Source organism: Medicago sativa, chromosome 1, assembly GCF_051527215.1.
Source record: "Medicago sativa cultivar Bolivia chromosome 1, Bolivia_mono, whole genome shotgun sequence".
NCBI lineage: Eukaryota > Viridiplantae > Streptophyta > Magnoliopsida > Fabales > Fabaceae > Medicago > Medicago sativa.
The window spans coordinates 67,049,414-67,072,238 of record NC_140749.1 but is presented as its reverse complement, the minus strand read 5'-3'; the positions used below and the strand labels follow the sequence as shown (position 1 = coordinate 67,072,238).

Genomic DNA, 22,825 nt, shown 5'->3' with positions numbered 1-22,825 from the left:
TTTTTTGACACTAACCATTTATTTTACATAGTTATAAAATGATAAAAATACATACATTTATGTAAAATAAATTCTTAATGTCTTACATTTTTATGGTTAATGAAATAATCAAAATGGTTAATGAGATAATGACACAACCCAACATTTATGTTACAAAAGAGCTCTCTCTATTTTTTGTATATTGTTGACAAAGTAAGTGTTCACATGACAATGGGCTCCATTTTCTGTGAAAAATTGTGTTTAAATAACACAATTGATGACAAGTTCTATTTTGACTGAGTTGAAGGAGGCAAGTTGGTCCCCTAAAGAATACAGGATATGAAATATCTCAGCTAAAATGAGTCTACCATATGACATGGGATACAATAGATAGTATTAAGTTAATTTTAACTGAAAGATCAATTTGATATATGCCCACAAATACATGAGTTATGGGTTATATAAAAATAACAAGGCCTGAAAAACAAACATGAACAATGTCCAAGCAATTATAAGTACCCTCATGCCATCCAATTTTGCGGTTAATTTATGTTAAGACTAATTCTACTAAGGTGTCTACTTGTAATTGGTCTGTTCCATACTGCAATGATACTAAGAAGAAATGAAGCAGTAAAGATATTGTAGGGAGGGAGTGGTCTTAGATTGTTGAATCCATCCACTTCCCTGGTAATAACGAATTCAAAAGAAAGAATATGACAGAAAAAAGATGGAAAGTGTAGAGACCGAATAACACATCGGCACTGCAGTGCTCTAGTCTAAGTCCCACATCGGCAACCCAAGTGAACAACACAGAAAATGTGGAATATAAAACCAGCAGCAAGTTGTTGCACTCGGAGTATATCTTTTGTGATTGAAAGAATGGGTTCCACTTTTTGTTGGTATGTTGATGGGGTGCCAATTGTGTAAATTGTAGTAAATTTAACTATAATGTCACATGTGGCACTCTTTCAACATTTCAACATAAATGGGATCCATAGAGTAATAGAGTGCCCATAGTAATGATATACACCCTCTGGTCATAAATATAAGCAAAAATTCACATTTTAGATTCATTCAATAAATAATGTATGTAGTCTACAATAAAGACCACATACATCATTTAATGAATGAATCTAAAACATGGATTTTTGCTTATATTTGTGACCGGAGGGTGTATTACTTACTATAACAAGATTTTCATTTTCTTAGATAGCTAGTGTCCTTTGGCGCACTATTAATTTAAGCTCAATAAGTACTCGTGAGTTTAGCTCAGTTGGTATGAACAATGCATAAAATATATAAGGTTTGGGGTTTGAATCCCGGCCACCACCAAATAAAAAAAATTTAAGCTTAATAAATTTCAATTTAAAATAATAAATATTAATTGGAACAATAATAAATAAAATAATTACTATTCATTTAAGCTGATAATTTTTACACTGATAAATTTAGCAATCTCTTAATGTTGTTTAGTTCAAATGATTGTTGTTGCAAATTAACAATTATTTTAATTTTTAATTTTAAGTTGCTTGAATTAATTAATCCATCACAAATACTCCCTCCGGTCCTATTTACAAGAAACAATTTACTTTTTAGATACATTAAATAATTTGTGTATTTGGTTTAGGTTCTTGACTAAATACATACATTATTTAATGTATCTAAAAAGTCAACTTTCTCTTGTAAATAGGACCGGAGGGAGTAACAAACTGTAGCAATCTATCAATAAAAAGTTAAGTAATGATATTTTGACATCCATTTGATGACAACTTTGTTGACAACCTTGTTTTTCTCACTTTTTATTGGTCAAAAACAATGGAGAGAGAAAAAGGAAGAGAGAGGATAACATGATGTGAGTATGAGAGAGAAAGTTGTCCAAAAGTTGTCAAAAAATGGTTGTCAAAATATCATTTCTCTAAAAAGTTGTATCGTATATGTAAAACAACAATGTGAATTGTGCTGTGAAAGTGTTGGCACCACATAATCGTGTTTGACGCCAATATGCTATGATTTTATGGATTCTTCTAGTGGTTTACATATCTCTTCATCGTATAAACTCGCATATATCTTCATTGTATGAACTTGAAAAGAATTCATTCCATTTTCAGATCATAAAAGGCTTGCTTCCATTGTAGCGTCCATATTTGTTCAGAGATCATGGTCAGCCTAAGATAATGTGAGACTTATAGTGAACATTAAAATGAGACCTACTAAAATAATGTATACTTGATGTAAGAAAGAATAGCTTAGATATTATCCCCTAAAAAAACATAAATGCTAATTTTTAGAAAAATAAAAATAAAGGGAAATGCTAGTTATGTTGTAAACAGTGTCACACAAGCGGGATTCAATAGTGTTAAGAGTGTCCATGGGACACTGAACATTTATAAACAGTGTCATTTGGCACTAAATATAAGTTTAAAATAATAAATATTATTTGGAACAATAATAAATAAAATAATTTTTATTCTAACCTATATATGGGTGTTTGCTGGTTTTGGTTTGTACTTTGGAGCGTGTTTCCCTTCAAATTTTCTCCGTTGCCGATTTGAAAGGGCTGGTTTAGTTTTTTCAACAAAATAAAAAACTAGTTTAAATTGTTAAATTTAACGCTGATAAATTTAGCAAACTCTGTGTTGCTCAATTCAATGAGTGTTGTTGCAAATTAACAATCATTTTAATTTATGATTTGAAGTTGAAGTTCACAAATAACAAATAGTATCAAATGTAAAACAACAACGTGAATTGGACAACAGGTGTTATCAGATGATTTTGAATAATTTCATGATTTTGTAATTGTAAGACATTCACTTTGAAAGGAGGTAGTTAAGAGTTGTTGGTAGTTAGTCAGTTATTTGTGAAGCTTAGTGAATAGAGTAGTGACTCTATTAGGGGAAACCCTTGGAGGAGTGATTTCTCTCTTTTCATTTCCCAATCTTTCAATAAAATTGTTCCTATGTTTATTCAATTTTGTCCATGTTTTGGAAATTGTTTGTTATATCAAAAGATAGGTTCGTAATTTTAAAATGATCGAAATTCCAGTGGTTGGGTGAACATATTGATTTTGCATGGAAGAAGGAAAGAAAGTGTAGAGACTCTAGTCTAAGTCCCACATCGACAAGCCAAGTGACCAACACAGAAAATTTGGAATATAAAAGCAGCCGCGAGTTAACGTTTATGTGCACCCGTTTTTGGTTAAGATCATGTGTCCTTGAGCACTAGTCGTGTGTTTTATTATAGCCATGGTAAGTTATTTGAAAATTGAAAATACAGGTTTTTTGACTTTGTGGAAGTTGATTACTTGATTTTCAATGTGACCATGCAGGAATATACGACAAGTGTCCTTTGATACTTTTAAGCATTTTATTAAAAAATTAATTGTTTGGTTAAGATTCCATCTGTTGGGATTAGGACGACGTTGTGTCACTTTCGTGTGCAACCCACAAACTAATTTTAATACTCCTTTCTGTCTTATTTACAAGAGAAAGTTAACCATTTTAGATACATTAAATAATGTATGTATTTAGTCAAGAACTTAAACCAAATACATAAATTATTTAATGTATCTAAAAAGTAAATTGTCTCTTGTAAATAGGACCGGAGGGAGTATTTTCATTTCACATAATTAATATTTAATACTCCATCTGTCCCAAATTATAAGCAAAAAAATCTTATTTTCTTTGTCCTAAAATATAAGCAAAAAGACCAATTTTTATATTATTTCAAAAAAAAAAATCATCTTTTCCAATGTAAAATTAAATGCAAATTGCATTCAATTTGTTCTCCTTTCTATTCTCTCCATAATCATTAACCAATAAGAATTGTTTTTACATCTTTCCATGAATCTTATTCCAAGAAAAACACAAAAAATTACACCTCAAACTACTATGTTTGTGTTTTCTTAATAAGTGTGAATTTGCGTTTTTTGCTTATAAATTGGGACAGAGGGAGTACTTTCTTGTTTCATAATATTGAGTAATTTGCAAAAAAAATTCCCAAAATAACTGAATCATTCAATTCAATATATTCCACTTTGCATTTATGATAGTTGAGAATGCACCAATACCTAAAAAGAGCACTTAAAACTATTTTTCTCTCTCCTTAAACTATATAGTTTTCTTAATATGTGTGAAATGAGCAAATGACTAAGTTAATTCGGGGCGGATGGAGTACATTTTGAAATAAAATTAAATAATTCTAATTCTATCAAATTGTTAATTTTAAGAGTAAGACCCATTTTATCTATGAGAAAATTTGCAAGACCACCGCAAAGAAAATTAATGAAAATTAAATCGGGACAAGTTTGTTTCGTTGATGGAGAAAATATAGAGGAAAAATTGAAAAAAATGAAATTATTTAATAGTTCGTCAATACAAGTTAAAGAAAGGAGAAGAGAGAAAAATTCTTTAACAACTTTGGAAAACTTTTGGTGTGAGTTGAAGTGAGGTAAAGGAGCTCTATTTATAGGTGAGGAACCAAAGATAAGTTACAAATTCAATGACTAAGATTAGTTGGCTGATACAAATTTTTAAGACATTAAGAATTTATTTTACATAAATGTATGTATTTTTATCATTTTATAACTATGTAAAATAAATGGTTAGTGTCAAAAAGTGGTCAATAACATACTACATTTTTGTGGTTAACGAAGTAATGAAATTGGTTAATGTTTTAAAGAACTTAGTTGGCTGTTATAAATTGGTTAATGACTAAGATTTTATGGTTAATGAAATAATCAAAATGGTTAATGAGATAATGACACATCCCAATATTTATGTTGACAAATTGTTCTCTCTATTTTTTATCTACTAAACTAGTTAGGAAAATGAATGTCTGTGCCAATTACCATTTTACCCTTATTGGGGGTATTTTGGTAAAATAATTATTTGTCTTGCTTGCCCTATATATATGTGTAAAGAGAAAGAAAAAAAAACAGAAAAAAGGGAAAAGAGAGAGAGGGTCGGGAAGCAGAGAAAGAAAGGGGATGAGAGAAAGAGAGAAACGATTTCTCTCCCTAAAACTCATGTTCTTCCTTCTTCTTCCTTCTTCCGTTTTCATTTCTGCTTCATCAAAGGTAGTAACAACCCTTCTTCTTTTGTTTTTCATTTTCATTTTCTTCTTCATCAAAGTTAATTTCTGGGGTTGATTAATTTATTTAGTTTTTCAGCAATCTAATGCCATGCATGTCTCAGATAGAATGAATTTTGTGTGTAATCTGTTTTATTTTTGTTTTAGCTTTTGTGTTTTGGTGATTCTGGGTTTTTTTTGTTGTTGATTCTGTTTTTGGTGTGATTATGTTTTTGTTTTTGTTGTTTTTGGTTTCCTTTCCCTCATGCATGTAGAAATTTGATGAATTTAGAGTTAGATTTTCATTTGGGGGAAAAGGGAATTTTTATGGTTTTATGAAATTGAGTAATAAACAGTAAAGTAATATATGTCCCAAAACATGAATTCATGATTATGCTTCTTTTTTCATTGTATAGGTGATTATGCTTAAATTCATCAATGTAATATTCTCTGGTTTGAGTGCTGAATCTAATTCTAATCTTGCATGTGGGTTTGATTGAAAATTTGTGAAGGATTTGTGAGAAGAATGTTAAGTTTGGGTAAGAGGGGTCTGAGGTCGAGAGTGAGGCAGAGGGAGAAGAGTAGAAGAAATGGAATTAGGGTTCTGAGAAAGAAGAAGTAACTAAAGAAAAATTAGGGGTTCTTCAAGACTGAGTAATTGGAGATGGAAGCTAGGAACTTAAGGAAACAAGAGCACCAGAGCTTGCTGCCATCACCATAAAGAATTAAAGGTGGGTTTTCCTTTCCCTCATCCCTCATGCATAATCTAAATCAACTAATTTAGGGGTTATGAGACATGAAATTGATTGATGAAAAGTAAACTGTTCATTATGCATGTTTGATTTTAAGAATTGAAGTTATTGCGTTGATTTGTTTGTGTATTTTTACTAAATTGATTTTGTGTGAATGATAGCATGATTGAAAGGTTTATTGATTTAGCCACTGGAATAATTTGATTGAATGGGTTTTATGGTGAAGTGATTCTTATTGTATATGAAAAAGGAGATTATAAAAATGAGCTAGGTTTTTCTTAAAATTACTGCAGAAAATAGCTTCAGTGCAGGATTTTTAATAATTTATTGATTTTGAATTTTTAGACGGGACCAGTTGCATAAGTTGCAGTTATAAGCTGGCTGCATACAGTAAAATAATCAGAAATGTTTGATTTCATATGAATGATTCAATCATAGGTTTTATGGACTGCTGTGCTGGAATTGGTTTCTACAGATCAGTTTTAGTGTTAGATTTTTCTGAAATTGATTACTTTGAATTTGGATATGGGACCAAATTCATTGTCTTCATGTGAGTATTGGTCATGTATAGAAAAATTTACAAAAATTTATAACTTCAATTTATATGTCTTTGTGGCTTTGAATGACAGATGATTAACTCATTTTTTTTTTTATGTTTCACATATATTGCTTCTACTAATTGAGTGAATTATATGTTCAGGTTCCTCCAGAACTGCAAGTTTCTTTTATTGCAGCAGTTGATAAAGGAAACATAAGAAGCATGCCAACATAGTGAATAAAAAGGTTCTAAAATATTTATCTAAGATTTGATATGTTATGGATCATGTTATTTTATAATTATATGCATGTAATATCTAAATATTTCCTAATGATATGATCCCTGTTGCTTTTTTTTTTTATTTTGACAAAATGTTTTCTGTTACTTGACAGGGATGTTGGCAGTAATATCGCATTGAAAATTCTGAAGCGTGTAGAAAAAGGTTGGGGTCAAGGAAGTATATCGAGTTTGCTGCCTCAAAAGAATGATTTTCTTGATTACTAAGGTAGCAGTTTATGTTGGTTTGAGGTTAGGAGATGGTTATTGGTTTGTTTTGTTGTTTGATTGTGGTTTTGGATACACTTTGATCATGTCTATGCGAACTGCGTGCTGCAATTTAGAACTATATGATTTGTACTAAACTTTTATTTTATTAATATGTTTTATTTGGTATGATGATTAAAGGAAACTGATAAGGTTGGTGAAGCAATATGGTGAAAGAAAATGGGCTCAAATAGCTGAGAAGTTAGAAGGAAGGGTTGGCAAGCAGTGTAGAGAGCGATGGCATAATCATTTGCGTCCTCAGCTGCTTTAACAAGATCATTCAAGCAGTATCTGACTGAGGATCAAATTTTCAGGTTTTCTAACTACACTTTGACTGTGTTTGGATATATTAAGCGCTTATACCATTCACACTTATCATATAAGTGCTTATATATAAGCTATTTCTATAACAAGATAAAAAAAAAGTCAAATTGTTTTTATATAAACTATAATCTATTTTCATAAGCTATATTGGAGAGCTTATGAAAATAAGCTGAAAACAACTTACAAACATGTCATAAATTGTTTCCATGAGCTCCTTCAGACAATCCTAGAAGTGTTTATGGCAGTGGATAAACTCAAACAATCCAATCCAAACATGGTCTAATTATCTGTAGATTTTAATGATTGTAAAGTGCTTTATTTAAAATGGAAAATATTATATAGGATCGATCACTATCTTGGAAAAGAGCTTGTGGAAAATCTTTTTGTTCTCCGATTCTCAAATCTAATTTTTGAACCTTTGTGGTCGAGGAAATACATAAAAAATGTACAGTTGATATTCTCAGAAGATTTTGGTACTGAAGGACGTGGCAGGTAACTTCTCTTCCTTTGCAGCATTTACACTTTTTATGATCTTAAAATGGTGATTCTCATATATTTTCATATCTGTTCCATGTGTAGGTACTTTGACAATTATGGTATAATTAGACATATTATGCAGAATCATCTACTTCAAATACTAGCCCTCTTTGCAATGGAAACCCCTGTTAGTTTGGATGTAGAAGACATTAGAAATGAAAAGGTCTCATATGGTTATATACTTTTTTTATAGGCAAATATTAATTTTTAGTATATTACTCCCTCCGACCTTAAATATAAGTAGAAAGGTTCATCTATTTGATACAAATACATGTACCTTTTTCGGTTAAATATAAGGTCGGAGGATGTATATGCTAGAAGCCAGAGTTTAAAACCTGGACTTTCTTCTCAAAATCATTTGGGTGGTTTAGTTCAACCACTTGAGCTACGCCTCAGAGACTCATGGTTATGGACCTTTAATTCATCTGTTTTAAATAATTGTGATTTTTCATGACTTTCAATTGCTTAATGGATGTCAGGTCAAGGTTCATCCTACTCAGTCGATTCGTCGATCTTTGCTGCAAAAACATGGAACGTTTGTCCATTATATTTGTTAATAACTTTCTGTCATAACTTAGTTGTGTTATGGTAGTCCATTGTTGTAGCATTTATTGTCTAGAGGCATGTTTGGATTGATTTATTTGAGGTTATCTACTAACATAAACATTTGTGAGACTATTTGGGAGAATTTATATTTCCTGGTCAGTTGAAGTTTCTGAATTTTATTTCTTGTGTTGTGCTGTTATCTCTGTAAAACCATTGGATCAAATTTGTTTTATAGTATGCCTGCTTCTTAATCAGTAAACTTCTCTGGTCTTAAGGAAAATGGTTTTCTTACTTCATGTATGCTTTTTGTATGCAGTAATTGATATTACAAGGATGGTAGTTCTTCACCCAAACGGGGCTATTGCACTTCAGAAGCATTTTGAATCTGAAAAAGGTATCAGCATTTCCATCATTTTGTTGGAACACAATATTATGACAATAATATGTTTAATTCCGTCTTTGCAATATGAGACACTCTTTTTACTTTGAAACTTATATTTCTTCATGCGCATTGTTTGATATCATTGGCAATGTTGTATGAGATGAAGTGTTAGCCATAAAAATCAACACGAAGGTAAATCAATGTAGCGGAGATCGGAATGTTGTGCTAGAGGAGTGCTAATACTAGACGAGATACAATTAGGAATGATAGTATTGGCTTCTTCAAAAAAAGAAAAAGGAATGATAGTATTGTTATTGTAGAAAAGATAGTTGCATCTCAACCTGCCTTCTCCGGTGAAGGTGATTCCTGGACAACAAATGGACTTTTGGAGCAGCTCAGTCAGACTTGGGATAAGTCAGATTATTTGTGTTACATGACAGAGTAAGTATCTTTCAATTTCTTAAACGCAATGAGTAAATGGAATGCTAATCTATTGAGTATTTATTGATACCTAATTTTTTTATCCTTTTCAGTGTCAACATCAATCCTAATGAAGGTCTTATAAAGAATGGTCAAAATCTTATACTCGCACTTAGATAATTTAATTTAAAAGGGTAATCTTTCATGTTGCACTAATTTAATATCTCCTCTACTTATTGTTGTTTACCTGGCGAATTTGTGCTTGCATCATTGATATCCTTTCATTCATATCAGTGATATTCTTTTTGATGACTTTTTAATAATGTCCCCTCATGACTCTTCTTTCATTTACCAAGATGAAACTCAGCCATTCTTGTGAAATAACTTTTTCAATTGACTGGATATCCATTGATACGATGTCAGAAATTTATACGTGCAGATCTTTGATCTATTTGATGTCAAGAGAAAGGGTGTTGTTGATTTTGATGACTTCGTTAGATCTCTCAATGTCTTCCACCCGAACGCAGCGCTAGAAGACAATATAGAATGTGAGTTAAAAATTGAATCCTCCACTTATTGTTGTTTACCTTAAATTCCTCACTTTGATCTGTCTGTCCTGATATATTATGTTTGGGATTTTCCTGCAGTCTCATTTAGGCTCTATGATTTGCACATTACTGGCTTTATAGAGCGTCCAGAGGTGAGATGATTATTATTTGTTCATATACCCTCAATGAAAATGACACGTTTGTTAATCCACTGAATTTTATGATTTTATTCCCAAGTGAAAACTTTTTTTCTGGTCTTGGTTTTTGACATTATTCTTTGCTGCTATGACATTTATCCTCTTCTCATTGATATCATTTTAATTTGAATTTGCTTTTCTTTCCCTTATTTGGTGATGTCTGACAGGTCAAGCAAATGTTAATTGCACTTCTTTTCGAGTTTGAAATGAAGTTGGCGGATGATGTGATAGAAACAATTCTAGACAAGGTATGTTAGCAAAATTCATAGTTACAATAGAATATTAGATACATGTTAGCAAAATTCGTAGATACCATAGAATATTAGATATGAAATGAAAGTCCACCTGCAGAATAAATATTGTTGCTGATAGAACAACGTATGGTCATGGATGTTGGAGTTCAGTACCTAAGCAAGCAGGTAAATTAATTATCCAATTTTATCTCCATTAGCATATAATAATATAATGTCAAAATTGTTATTAATCATCTTTTAGTTTTGAATTTTTGTTTAATATTATCAGGTTTGCAAAGATGTGGTAAGAGCTGCAGGCTTAGGTGGATCAATTACTTAAGACCTGATTTAAAAAGAGGAACATTCTCACAAGAGGAAGAAAATCACATTGTTGAACTTCATGCAGTACTAGGAAATAGGTAAATTTCAACTACTAACTTAGTCCCTATTTTTATCTTCTCCTATGGTTAAGCAAGAGTGATAAGGAGGTCGAGGGCTCGATCTCACTCTCGGTATAATACTAACAATACTAATATTGTCCGTTTTAAAAAATTATGTTCATTTTCTTCTTATCAGATGGTCTCAAATTGCGGCGCAATTGCCGGGAAGGACAGACAATGAAATGAATCTATGGAACTCATGTTTGAAGAAGAGACTGAGGCAAAAAGGTATAGATCCTGTGACTCATAAACCATTGTCTGAGGTTGAGAATAATGGAGAGGAAAATGCTAATAAGAGTCAAGAGAAAGCACCAGAGATATTATTATCCAATGAATTGAACCTTTTGAAATCAGAGAGTTCAAAATCAGATGCAGCTTCTAGCTATGAGCAAAGAACATCTTCAATTTCACCAAAAGCATATGCAATGGAAATGGAAGGTTCTTGCAACAAAGAGTTTTTCATAGATAGGTTCATTCAACCCTCAGATTTGATGGGAAATTTTCCACTTCAGATGAGTTATACAAACACTGAAAATGAACTCTGTTATATTTCTAAATTTAATATTTTTCTAACTGGAACATAGGGGAAAATATATGTATTCTTATATATCTATGTTAAAATAGATATGTAATGTTCCAAGATATAAGTGAAAGATTATTTCAACAATAGAACCTATATAGTCCATTTCATAAAATCACTTGGGTAAAACCCTTTGGAAGCATTCTTTAATTTCTATTTCAGCCTTGAATCTATACCTATGTAAGATAATTGATTTTGGTTTTCTATAGAAAGATTTTGTGAAACAATTTAACTTTATAACTTATTTGTGAAAGATTGTACATTCACTTAACCATTCAATTTCTTTTGTTCTGACACTTCTTTGTTATATAGTGCAATGGGCATAGGATATTCAGATAGTGAAATGTTTATGGTTAATTTATTATTATGTACTCAGAGTTAGTTTCGAAACTTTTGTTTTGACTGTTTGTGCCTTGCAGTTGAAGTCTCCTTCAGTTTCAAGGAAACCATTGAAACCTGATAACAAGAAACATTTTAACGAGGACGATTCATGTTCAGTTGCTTCTGGGTAATGCTCTTATAAACCTTATAGTCAAAGGGTGTCAAAATCTCATCTCAAGTTTTCCTTATTCTAGCAATGATATTTTTTTTACTTTATCTTATAATTTTCTCCGTGACCATGTAAAGAACTGCAATTTCTGTGAGGTCGTTCAAATCCAGGGCGACTGTTGCTTCTGCTCCAAGCTTTTGGTCAGCTGAACGTGCACAAAGAAGAAAGGAGGTAAAATTTGTTGATTAATTAGTTTTGTTTCAATAGGGTTTTCATCTCAAATTGATCGGAGCATCCCCTTTTATTTGTGTCATAGTTCTATTCAAAATCAAGCAATGGAAGCTGAGAAGAATAAAAAAGAAGCAAGGTAAAAAGGGATTTATTTATTATCTCAAAAAAAACCATGAATTACATTGTCATTCTGTTACTTCTTTTCTTCTTATAGATATAAATTTATGTTAGTTTTCTCACTCTAATTTGTTCAACGATTAAGGATGAGAAATAAGAAGCCATCAAACAGTTGAGGAGAAGTTTAAAATTTAAAGCAAGCTCTATGCCAAGCTTTTACCATGAGGGGCCTCCACCTAAGTTCATATTTTCACACAGTCAGTTTAGTCATATAGTCCGAGACAGATATGGGAAGAAAGAATGATTGTAGGTGTTGAGAATCAAGTTCTGTATATTTTACTTATTGCTCTTTATGACCTCTACTTTATAATTAATTCTATGAGATTGTTTCTTTACATTTTAAGAAGTTTCATTTTGAAATTTTGATCAATAAGATATCTTATTCAATAAATCATTTTCTAATATTAACCTAAACTTATTATTTGATTTAGGATTATGCTCTAGATTTGAGTCTGGTGAATAATATACATCAGCATTGAATGGAACTGTGGCTTTGATGCTTGAACCAAGTCCTGCATTGTTGAGAGATGTTTGTATATTCTTAAGAGCTGGTAGAGTGTACATTAGATATGTTCCATTATATTCCTTGAGGAAAGGTTCATTGCCAAGTGCAATGTATCTGCAATATTTGTATCATAAATGTAGAGTTAAGATATAATCAACTAAACACTGTCAGTTCAAGAAGCTAAATAGATGAAGATTATAGACAGAATATGGCATTAGAAAAAGTACAATATCAACTCCTGCAGCCTTCAGAAATATGAGCAGAAAAGGTACAAAAAACCATTGCTACAAACTGGTAATCTACAATGTCTTTTTTTTTGAACAAGAATTAGACCAAGAAAAATGAAAGACATGGTAAAAGCACAGTGAGTAAAGGAAAAATTAAAGAAAATGCAAGATATAATGTGCATGTAATGTGATGAATGAATGTTGAATATGGTTATAGGATTAAAAAAAATGCTTAACTTGATGTTTAATCCACCAGGGTACAAGTAGCTGGTGACATTTTCATAAACCCAAGAATCAGCAACTTTAGGATCCTTGCTTATTTCTTCCAACATATTATTAGGAATTGCTAACATAACCTCAATATCAGTCCCTAACAAAGCTGTCATAACCCATTCATCAGCATCAAACAGTTTGAGTTTATCAAAGCCATTTTCTTGAAGCATTTTAACGACGTTGTTTGGAGGAAGTTGGTGAGTGGCCATGGTTCCCCACTTGACTCCAACTCCATAACCACATGAAGCCATACTTAAGAAGAAAATAATGATGAAGAGTAATGTCATTAGATAATGATGAGTTGCATTTTCTTGTGCCAATTTTTTTTCTTCTGAGTTTCAAGAATAATGAAAGAACAGAATCCAAAGAAATGGGAGTGAAAAAAGAAAAGGGAACGTGTGATTCAAGGAACGAGAATTTATAGATGTTCAGAGTTAGTTATTTTTTCTCAGTGCTTGTGTTTCATTGCATGTCTTCACAAATAAGGTACATAAAATAAAACAAGGACTTAAAATTGCAACTTTTTTCTCTCTCTTTCTTACTTTTAACAATAATACCAAAAAAAGAATTTCTTGAATGGAATATTTATATATATATATATATAGGGCAATGCTACAACACACCCACTCATTTTTGTGAAGGTGTGTTTTAGCATTGAACACCTTCTTTGTTTGGACAAAAAACTCCAATTTTCTTTTATTAAAACAAGTCAAACTAAAGGGTAAATATGTAAAACACAATTTATAATTAATATTTTTTTATTTCAGCTCTTCTTTCCCTTCTCGTAAGAACAAAAAAACCTTTCCTTCCCAATCAAAGACATTATGCAGGTACTGGGAGAGGAAAATTGGGGTTTCTAACCCATACCCTTTAGCAATGTATTTCCACTTTTCTAATTAACACAAAGTTCTCTTCTTCAATTTCAATTTCAATTGTCTCTATGATTTCGTTAAACAATTTCCTTTAAACAAGCAACTTTTTTTTGTTTATATGGAACAAACCCCAACCAAACATAAGAAACAATATAACAATATTGAACAGTTAAAAACCAAATTAATATCATATTTACAGGTACAAACAAAACACCACCATAGGAGATTGTAATTGGACGACGAATTGTGGTGGTCATGTTTTGAAGATAGAACATAAGGAACGGTGGTCATCGAATTGAAACAAAAACACATCGCAAATTTCATTGTTGACAGCGGTTGATGAAGGACTGAGTTGAAGATTCTGGCGATGGAGAATCCGATGGTGGTAGTTGGAGGGATAGAACTGAAAGAGTGCGGTGTGATTACCTGGGAGAGCTAGAATAAAAAATTTATGTTAATTATAATTTGTGTTTTACATATTTGCCCTTCAACTTGACTTGTTTTGATAAAGGAAAGTTGGAGTGTTTTGTCCAAACAAAGAAGGTGTTCAATGCTAAAACACACCTTCACAAAAATGGGTGGGTGTGTTGTAGCATTGCCCATATATATATATATATATATATATATATATATATATATATATATATATATATATATATATATATACATACATATATATATATATATATATATACATACATATATATATATATATATATATATATACATACATATATATATATATACATACATACATATATATACATACATATATATATATATATACATATATATATATATATACACACACACACACACAGAGATTCGTTCCTTAGTTCAGTTATAATGCCAGGCACTACCAGCATGTTTTGCATTAGTGTTAAGCGTATTCATTTATCATCATCACAATCTTAATCTTAATTAGAGTAAAAGAAGTTTTTCCTAGGCCACACATTATTTAACAACTTAATATCTAATGGATTATATGAGATATCCGATACTTACTTTGTAACAGTATTTGTTAGCTGATACTTGAACTATAACGTTAACTTGAACCATAAAAAAAAAAAAAAATTGTGTGAGAACTATAAAGAGTGTTGCAAAGAAACTTCTCTCCATTTCCCTTTATTTCAAGATTCAAATAAATTTAGATATTAAAAAATGGCTATAGTAACTATTATCCATTCTTTGACAATTTTCTTTTATTCTTGATTTTTTCCATCCTTTATATTATTTTTTAAAAAAATCAAATAACCATGCGTTTAAGGACCCTTTTTTTATTGTTATATTAGATTAGATTTTTTTCAAACTTAGATTTTTTTTTATTTTTTTACCTTTTTTTATATATGAATATGAAGTTTGCATTTTCACTCATATTCTGCTCTTTCCTTTAATTTGCTAGAATGAGAAAAATGCAATTGTTTCTTTGAAAAATACAACTACAAGAAAGACAATGCAGTTGATTGATGTGCTTACCGGTCAGGAATACGATTGCCGCCTCATTACCGTTGAGCGTAACAAGGCTGAAAAATCCTTGGGAGAAGGTTGGTTCCAGTTTGTTAGGGACAATCACCTACAAGAGGGCGACAAGCTGCTATTCGATTTGGGTGTTCCTCCTACAATGTTATTTGTTGAGGTGGTTCGTAGAAATAATCTTGCTTGAAGAAAAGTTCTAATCTTTTGGAAGTTGTTGTATGCTGGCATGTATATTTTGTATAATATTTCAATGACAATATGTTTTAAATGTGGTTTAAAACATCTATCCTTTAGATTAAATTTTTTAAAAAAATACGTAATTCAATACCCACGGGTACCCGTATAGTGGGCACCCACGAGGATACGGGGCTGGCAGGGGTATCAAATTTATCCAACGGGGCGGGGACGAGTATCATATTATCCGTACCCATGGCTATCCATTGACATCCCTATCCTTTCCTGTAGATCATGTGAAAAGATTTATATACGTTGAAGCTAAAACACAAAATGATATAAATCAAGTAGAGAAGCTTTCAGCTATCTATCTGATGCAGAAATTTGTTCACCTGAAAGAACTGGATACTAAATCGCAGTTAATATCTGCCTTTGCTGTAGATAATGTGAAAGGATTTATATACGTTGAAGTTGAAAGTCAAAATAATACAAATCAGGTAGCTTTGGTAATATGGTTTTCATTGGTTTATAGATAGATATCAATTATTACTACAAAAGTGTTTCTACCGCTGACTAAATATGTTTTTATTTGTTACTCGTGATCAAGCCATTTTGAAGATTTAATTTTGTAATCCGTAATGCAAGAGTACTCTAAATATTGTATTATGGTTTATAATTATCTGTCATTTCGCAATCTATCCTTTCAATATAATATTTTGTCAAATACGTTACTGAACCCCCGTGCGAAGCACGGGTTTGTAACTAGTTTATAGTTGACAAATTGTTCACAGGACAAGGGGTTCCGTTTTGTGTGAAAAATTGTGTTCCAATAACACAATTGATAACAAAAAGGAGACAAGTTCTATGTTGACTGAATTGAAGAAGTCAAATTGGTCCTCTAAAGAATAAAGGATATGAAATTATTGAAAATAAGACTTGAGCTAAAATGATTCTACCATATAACATAGGATACAATAGAAAATAAGTTAATTTTTATTGAAAGATCAGTTTGATATATGCCTAGGACTAGCTACAAATACACGAGTTATGAGTTACTCCCTCCGGTCCTATATATAAGAAAAGATTCTTTTTTTAGATACATTGAATAATTAATGTATCTTGTTTACAATGAAGACTAGATACATTAATTATTAAATGTATCTAAAAAAAGAATTTTTTTCTTATATATAGGACCGGAGGGAGTATATAATAATAACAAGGCCTGAAAAACAAACATGACCAATGTCCAAACAATTATACGTAACCCCATGCCATCCAATTTTTCGGTGTCTCCAGGTAATTGGTCCGTTCTATACTCCAATGATGCTAAGAGGATGAAATGAAGAAGTAAATATATACAGTAGGGAGGGAGTGGTCTTAGATTGTTGAATTCACTAATAAAGAAAACGAATTCAGAAGAATATGACAGAAAAAGGTGAAAATGATCCAAATGAAATAGCACCGTGATCACAATTCCAAGAATCACTCGACCAAATCACTTTTTGTTCACATGAATAGGTTTTGCTCCAAAACCTATGGTATGAATCAAGTGAGATAAGCATGGTCTAACATATCTATAGCAGATAAGCATGGTTCTTACTTCTGATTAACTCACAAGAAACTTAAAATATTGTCACTTCTAGCCGGAAATGGAAGAGTTTATGTATGGAAGAATAGTACTGTAGGAAAGAAAAAGGTTCATAAAGGTAGCATAAAATCTGATAATTTACACAGGCACCGGAAGTTTTAGTTCCACTGTATCATGATCTTAATCTAGGACTAGGTTCCCTCCCAAGGAAAAGGGAAGTCTTGATGGTTTCTTACAATTCTTTTACTACCTCCGTCTCAATTTAATTGACACAATTTTGTTTTTCACACATATTAAGAAAAATGTATAAATAAAGGAGAAAGTGAAATATATTGTATTGGGAATGATAAAAGTAGTATTATTTAGTGTTATATTGTATTGGGAATGATGAAAGTTGTATTGAAAATTGAAATGGGTCAGTTATTTTGGGACACTTTTTTTCAGAAAATTGGTCAGTTATTCCGGGACGGAGGGAGTATAATATAGTCAAAGTTTACTAAAATTTGGTGAAACCTTTTTTGACACAAGGTGCTTGTTGCATTTTATTAATAATGAAGTGAGCAATACAAGAGGGTGCATGGATAATATATCAGGACTATAGCTATAAATTGTGTTGCTCTAGCTAAATCATGAGTCACACCATTGATTTGTCTTCTCTGATGAAATTCAAACTATAGTTTGGAGAAAAAGAAGAATAAGTTTACCATAAAATACAAAAGTTTCACTAAATGTAATGAATCTAATGATGCACTATACTCACTAAGTGTAATAAAGGATATGAAATTATTGAATCAAATAGGAAGAAATGAATCATTAAGAATACAGTTAAGGGTTGGTCAAAGAAAGAAAGTGTGGACTCTCTCACATATCATGCTGTAAGAGCTTGTTAAATTTTGTATTACGCAGTTATTTAAGTCCCACATCGGGTGTCAAGAAAGAAACAGGAAAAATGTAGAATATATATATAGTTGTAGCGAGCGAGGGATGTGGACATGCGTTCCTGCCTTTTGGTTGATTGTCAATATGGAGTTGAGCTTTTTGTTCGAATGACAAATTTTGAATTTATGTACCTTTAGGTGCTTTATTTAATTTAAAATTTTTTCATTGGAAACAGAACTCAACTTAATGAAGATGATCGTTAAATGATTTGAGTTAGTGCCTTGTCAAGTGAAAGAATTTTGAATTTAGGTACTTTTAGGTACTTTATTTAATTTAAATTTGTTTCATTGGAAAAAGATCTCAACTTTTAATCCATAAATAAATAAACATGTATTTTTAACATATTTTTGTGCTTGTAGCCAACCGTTTCATTTGAAAGTATTTAAATAAGTAGTTCGATTTATGATTAAATAGATTAATGAAATAATATATCAATAAAGTTAAACTCTATTTTGATATTTAAAATTTCAATTTAGAAAATTAGACCATCCATAATATCTTATTTTCATTTCAGTTTATGATTATAGATTTAAATACACGAGAAAATTAATTAAGGTTAATAAATTTAAATTGCTTAAAAGTTAGTAGATTTATAATTTAGGCTAAATACCCATTTTTCTCTTTTAAGTTTGACAAAAATATCAATTTAGTTCGTAAGTTTTTTAAGTTTTCAATAAGTCCTTTAAGTTTTTTAAAGTTTCAAATAGGTCTGTTAAATTGTTAATTTAATGCACCTATTTGAAGTTTTTTTTTAAGTTTAAGGGTGTGTTTGGATTTAGGGTTTAGGAGGAGAGGGAAGATGAGTGTTTAATTTTCTTTTTTAAATTACAGACTATATAACATGTTTTTCTAAAATACTGGATATGAAATACCTTAGCTAAAATACAGGATATTGATGACAAGTTCTATTTTGGCCGAGTTGAAGGAGGCAAGTTGGTCCCCCAAAGAATACAGGATATGAAATACCTCGGCTAAAATGACTCTACCATATGATATGGGATACAATAGATAATATTAAGTTAATTTTAATTGAAAGATCAATTTGATATCTGTCTACAAATACATGAGTTATGAGTTATATAAAAATAACAAGGCCTGGAAAACAAACATGAACAATGTCCAAACAATTATAAGAAACCTCATGCCATCCAATTTTGCGGTTTATGTTAAGACTAGGGCTGGAAATGAGTCAAGTCGAGTCGAACTTGTCTGAACTCGACTCGACTCGTTAAGATTTAGTTCGGCTCGAAACTCGACTTGAGTTCGTTACGAACTTTTATTTTAGCTCGAACTCGACTCGGTTGAAGTTCGCGAATGGTTTGGTTCAACTCGTTAGGTTCATTTTTTTTCTCAATTCACATAATTTAAAATTCAATTTTTTATAAGAAAAAAATCAACTTTTTTTACATATTTGACCTTTTAAGGTCTAAGATCAAAGATTCAATATCGATAGTGCGCATGAAGATCGAAGACTAATTGTTCAGGTTGTTCAACATTCATAAAATTCAAATGATTTCATTTAGTCATGTTGTCCAAGACTGACTATGTGGTTGGCTCTTTTCTTTTTGTAGAACAAGACATTCTCTGATGTAGAACATAGAGATAATGTATAATAGAAAGTTATAAACCAACTGACAAGTATTCAAGAGCTTTTCCACTTCCAATTTACCAATTCCTAACCAAACAGATGAATACCAAAACAATCATAGATAGTTGCAACAAAACACAAATCGTTACAAACACAACCAGGCTGAGAAACAAACTGTATTTCACATAAGTTTTCTTAACTAAGACCTATTGTTGACACTTGATTCTCTATATGAAAGGAATGATTATCCTAGATCCACTAATATTTTCGTTGAGACCAAATAAAATGAGGTAGAGCAAACTTTTCCTATGAAATTGAGTGCCAAGATAACCAAACCAACTAATGAAGAGCAAGCAATGTTGAGATAAAACACAGATGGTGAGTTTCGTTGATGAATTTCTAAAGGATATGTAAATACTAGAGAGACAAAAGAGAGCATTCTATCTAACTTTGAAGGGAAGGGAAGGGAAGAAGAAGAAAAGTTTTTTTTTTTTCATTGGAAAAGAGAATGAAGCCGTGAATGTGTTTTGGGAAAGGGAGAGCAAAGGTTAAAGAATTAACGCTAGTTAAATTTTTGGTATAATACAAGTTTTAACTTTGAAAACTATTTAATAAGTCAACAAACCAACATAGATATAGGTTCCCTCAACAAAAAAACCCATAGGTATAGGTTTTAACTTTTACGGTAAAAAAAAATGTAGTTATATGTTTTAAAAAGTTGGAAAAGTGTGTGTGTGTGTGTGTGTGTATGTGTATATATATATAGGGGAATGCTAACACACACACCTTAATTTTAGAAGGTGTGCATTAGCATCATACATATTTTGTTTTGGACATAAAATGCCCTTTTCTCTTCCTTTAATTAAGATCAAATCCATGACTCTTTGAGTAAATTTCTTTCTTACGGACATTCCACAACCATTAATTTCCCTCTCTTCAAAAAGTTAGTTTCTCTTTACCTCATTTATTGGTTGTTTGTATTTGAAGGCCAAACGAGTGGTATCATCGCTGCCTTTTCATGTTTTTTATTATAAAAACAAAAAACATTGCTTTTTTGAACAAACCTTGCCCAGGTAAATCGCAGGCTTCAATGTCTACTTCAATGTCTTTCCCTCTCTCTTTTTTTTTAATTAATTGGTTCATATGAAAAGTTCAATTGAAAATAAACCAAAAACATTGAACGAAAAGCTAAAGCATTTTTTTGGCCAAATTCAAATATAGATATAGTGAGTGAAATTAGATTATGAAATGAAATGGAAATATTTCTCAAAAATTTCAATGTTATGGCAATGGCATAGACAAGCTTGAACATATCAAATTTTCCACCTTCCATAGCCCTTGTTCTCAATATTTCTTCCAATAATTCATTTCATTACTAAATTTATTTAAATCACAAAATTACCAAAAGGATGATTTGGTATCAGAAATTCAATCGGCAGTGATTATGTGTTGGAGAGAAAAATTAAATTGGAATTTTTGTTTTTTATAATAATAAACTTATTGAGAGAAAGAGAAACTAACTTTTTGAAGAGAGAGAAATTAATGGCTGTGGAATGTGGACCCGTGGGAAAGAAATTTACTCAAAGAGTCTTGCATTTGATCTTAATTAAAGAAAGAGAAAAGGGCATTTTATGTCCAAAACAAAATGTGTATGATGCTAATGCACACCTTCTAAAATTAAGGTGTGTGTGTATTAGCATTCCCCATATATATATTTATATATATATAATCGAGTCAGTTTATGAACCAAACGAGTCGAGCTATATATAGTTCATGTCCGGCTCATTTAATTGATGAACTCAATTTCCAACTCAAATTCGGCTCATTTGGTTCATGAACCAAGTTCAACGAGTCAATTGTCGAATCGAGTTTCGAACTATACTCGGGTTGGTTCGGTTCATTGCCAGCCCTAGTTAATACTGATTCTACTAAGGTGTCTATTTGTAATTGGTCTGTTCCATGCTGCAAGGATGCTAAGAGGAAGAAACGAGTGGTCTTAGATTGTTGAATCCATCCATCCACCAGTAATAAAGAAAACGAATTGAGAGGAATTAAAAGAAATAATATGACAGAAAATTAAAAAATGGAAAGTGTAAATAAGTTTGATGTGGACCCGTGCCCATATCCGCATATCCGCATTTATAAAAAATGCCTGGACCTGTGCCCGTATCTTGGTGGACAACCAGGGGCGGATCTTCCTAGGGATAGGCAGGTGCATGGTACCCCCCAAGTTTTCTATATATATTAGATTAGGCATAATCTAAACACTAGTTCTCAGTTGGTGCAGCGGATATGTAGTTTGTTTTTCTTACGGGGGTCGCGTGTTTGACCCTTCCGTCCCCTCTTGGGTTATATTTTTTACGTGTTCGACCCTTCCATCCCCTCTTGGGTTATATATTTTTTTTTTTCTATTTTGTTCAAAAAAAGCTTTTACGCGGATTCGAACCCGCACCCCTTACTCTGCAATCTAGCAAAATAAACCACAGAACCAGTTAACCATTATGATATTTCCCTCAAACAGTTTAATATATATATTTCATACAATTCTGGCACCCCCAAGAAAATATTTCAAGATCCGCCACTGCGGACAACAACTTTAGTGCCCTTCCTAATATTCTATGGACACCTAAGTACCCATACCCGCACCCATTACTCGCATTTTAACTATGAAAAGACAATAAAATATATCACAATTGAAAATACTATGTCCCAAAATTTCAAATCAACTCATAAAATAGTGTGAGTCATAATATTTAGCTAAATAAAAAAAAACATCCAAAATATCTCTTGAAAATAAAAGTAAAAACATTCAAACACATAAAAAAGTGCATAATAAAATAAACATCAAATTGATTTAAGGTATGAAGGGAAGGATGAAACTATTATTGTATTAGTTTTTAGGTTTAGGTTTAGGTATAGTCGTATAGACGTAAAGAGCTAAATAGATTAAATAATTATGCACCAAAAATAAATAAAGTATTTATTATATTATATAAATATGTATATGCGGGTTGCGGGGCTGGGTAGTATAGTGCCCTTACCCGCACCCATACCCACTTAAATTTGCGGGTAATTACCCTGACCCAAGCCCATATCCATGAAAGCGGGGTTTTACCCTATCCATTGCGGGTATTTTTTGCGGGTGCCCATCTGGCCTGGGTCCAATTGTCATCCCTATTAATAATTTTAAACTTAAAAT

At 31.4% G+C, this 22,825-nt stretch overlaps 1 protein-coding gene, 1 long non-coding RNA gene and 1 pseudogene across 4 annotated transcripts; 2 read left to right on the top strand and 1 right to left on the bottom strand.

Annotated features, from left to right (window-relative positions):
- The first annotated feature begins 4,848 nt into the window (after positions 1 to 4,848).
- LOC146956602 (uncharacterized) lies at positions 4,849 to 8,934 on the top strand. Of its 3 annotated transcripts, XR_015020383.1 has the most exons (9): positions 4,849 to 5,053; positions 5,559 to 5,777; positions 6,499 to 6,581; positions 6,729 to 6,841; positions 7,021 to 7,193; positions 7,546 to 7,695; positions 7,783 to 7,903; positions 8,603 to 8,680; positions 8,835 to 8,934. It is a non-coding gene; the product is annotated as an uncharacterized LOC146956602 (long non-coding RNA). The 3 variants fall into 3 exon arrangements; XR_015020385.1 differs by lacking the exon at positions 7,783 to 7,903 and having other exon boundaries at positions 4,859 to 5,053; positions 8,835 to 8,933; XR_015020384.1 differs by lacking the exon at positions 8,835 to 8,934 and having other exon boundaries at positions 4,862 to 5,053; positions 8,220 to 8,680.
- Positions 8,935 to 9,101: 167 nt separating this feature from the next.
- On the top strand, positions 9,102 to 12,696 carry LOC146956601 (uncharacterized). The gene is made up of 12 exons (XM_085749508.1): positions 9,102 to 9,109; positions 9,202 to 9,256; positions 9,528 to 9,636; positions 9,736 to 9,788; positions 10,001 to 10,081; positions 10,174 to 10,252; positions 10,356 to 10,485; positions 10,643 to 11,594; positions 11,714 to 11,807; positions 11,893 to 11,943; positions 12,070 to 12,230; positions 12,416 to 12,696. Exons 1-8 carry the CDS (start codon positions 9,102 to 9,104, stop codon positions 11,088 to 11,090), a joined length of 963 nt encoding a protein of 320 aa, XP_085605634.1. The 3' UTR covers positions 11,091 to 11,594; positions 11,714 to 11,807; positions 11,893 to 11,943; positions 12,070 to 12,230; positions 12,416 to 12,696.
- On the bottom strand, positions 12,128 to 13,240 carry LOC146956600 (glucan endo-1,3-beta-glucosidase 8 pseudogene; annotated as a pseudogene).
- Between the last annotated feature and the right edge of the window lie 9,585 nt (positions 13,241 to 22,825).

Coding starts and splice junctions, on each gene's coding strand:
- LOC146956601 (XM_085749508.1), top strand. Junction 9,637..9,735: donor GCTAGAAGACAATATAGAAT/GTGAGTTAAAAA, acceptor ATTTTCCTGCAG/TCTCATTTAGGCTCTATGAT. Junction 10,486..10,642: donor CATGCAGTACTAGGAAATAG/GTAAATTTCAAC, acceptor TCTTCTTATCAG/ATGGTCTCAAATTGCGGCGC.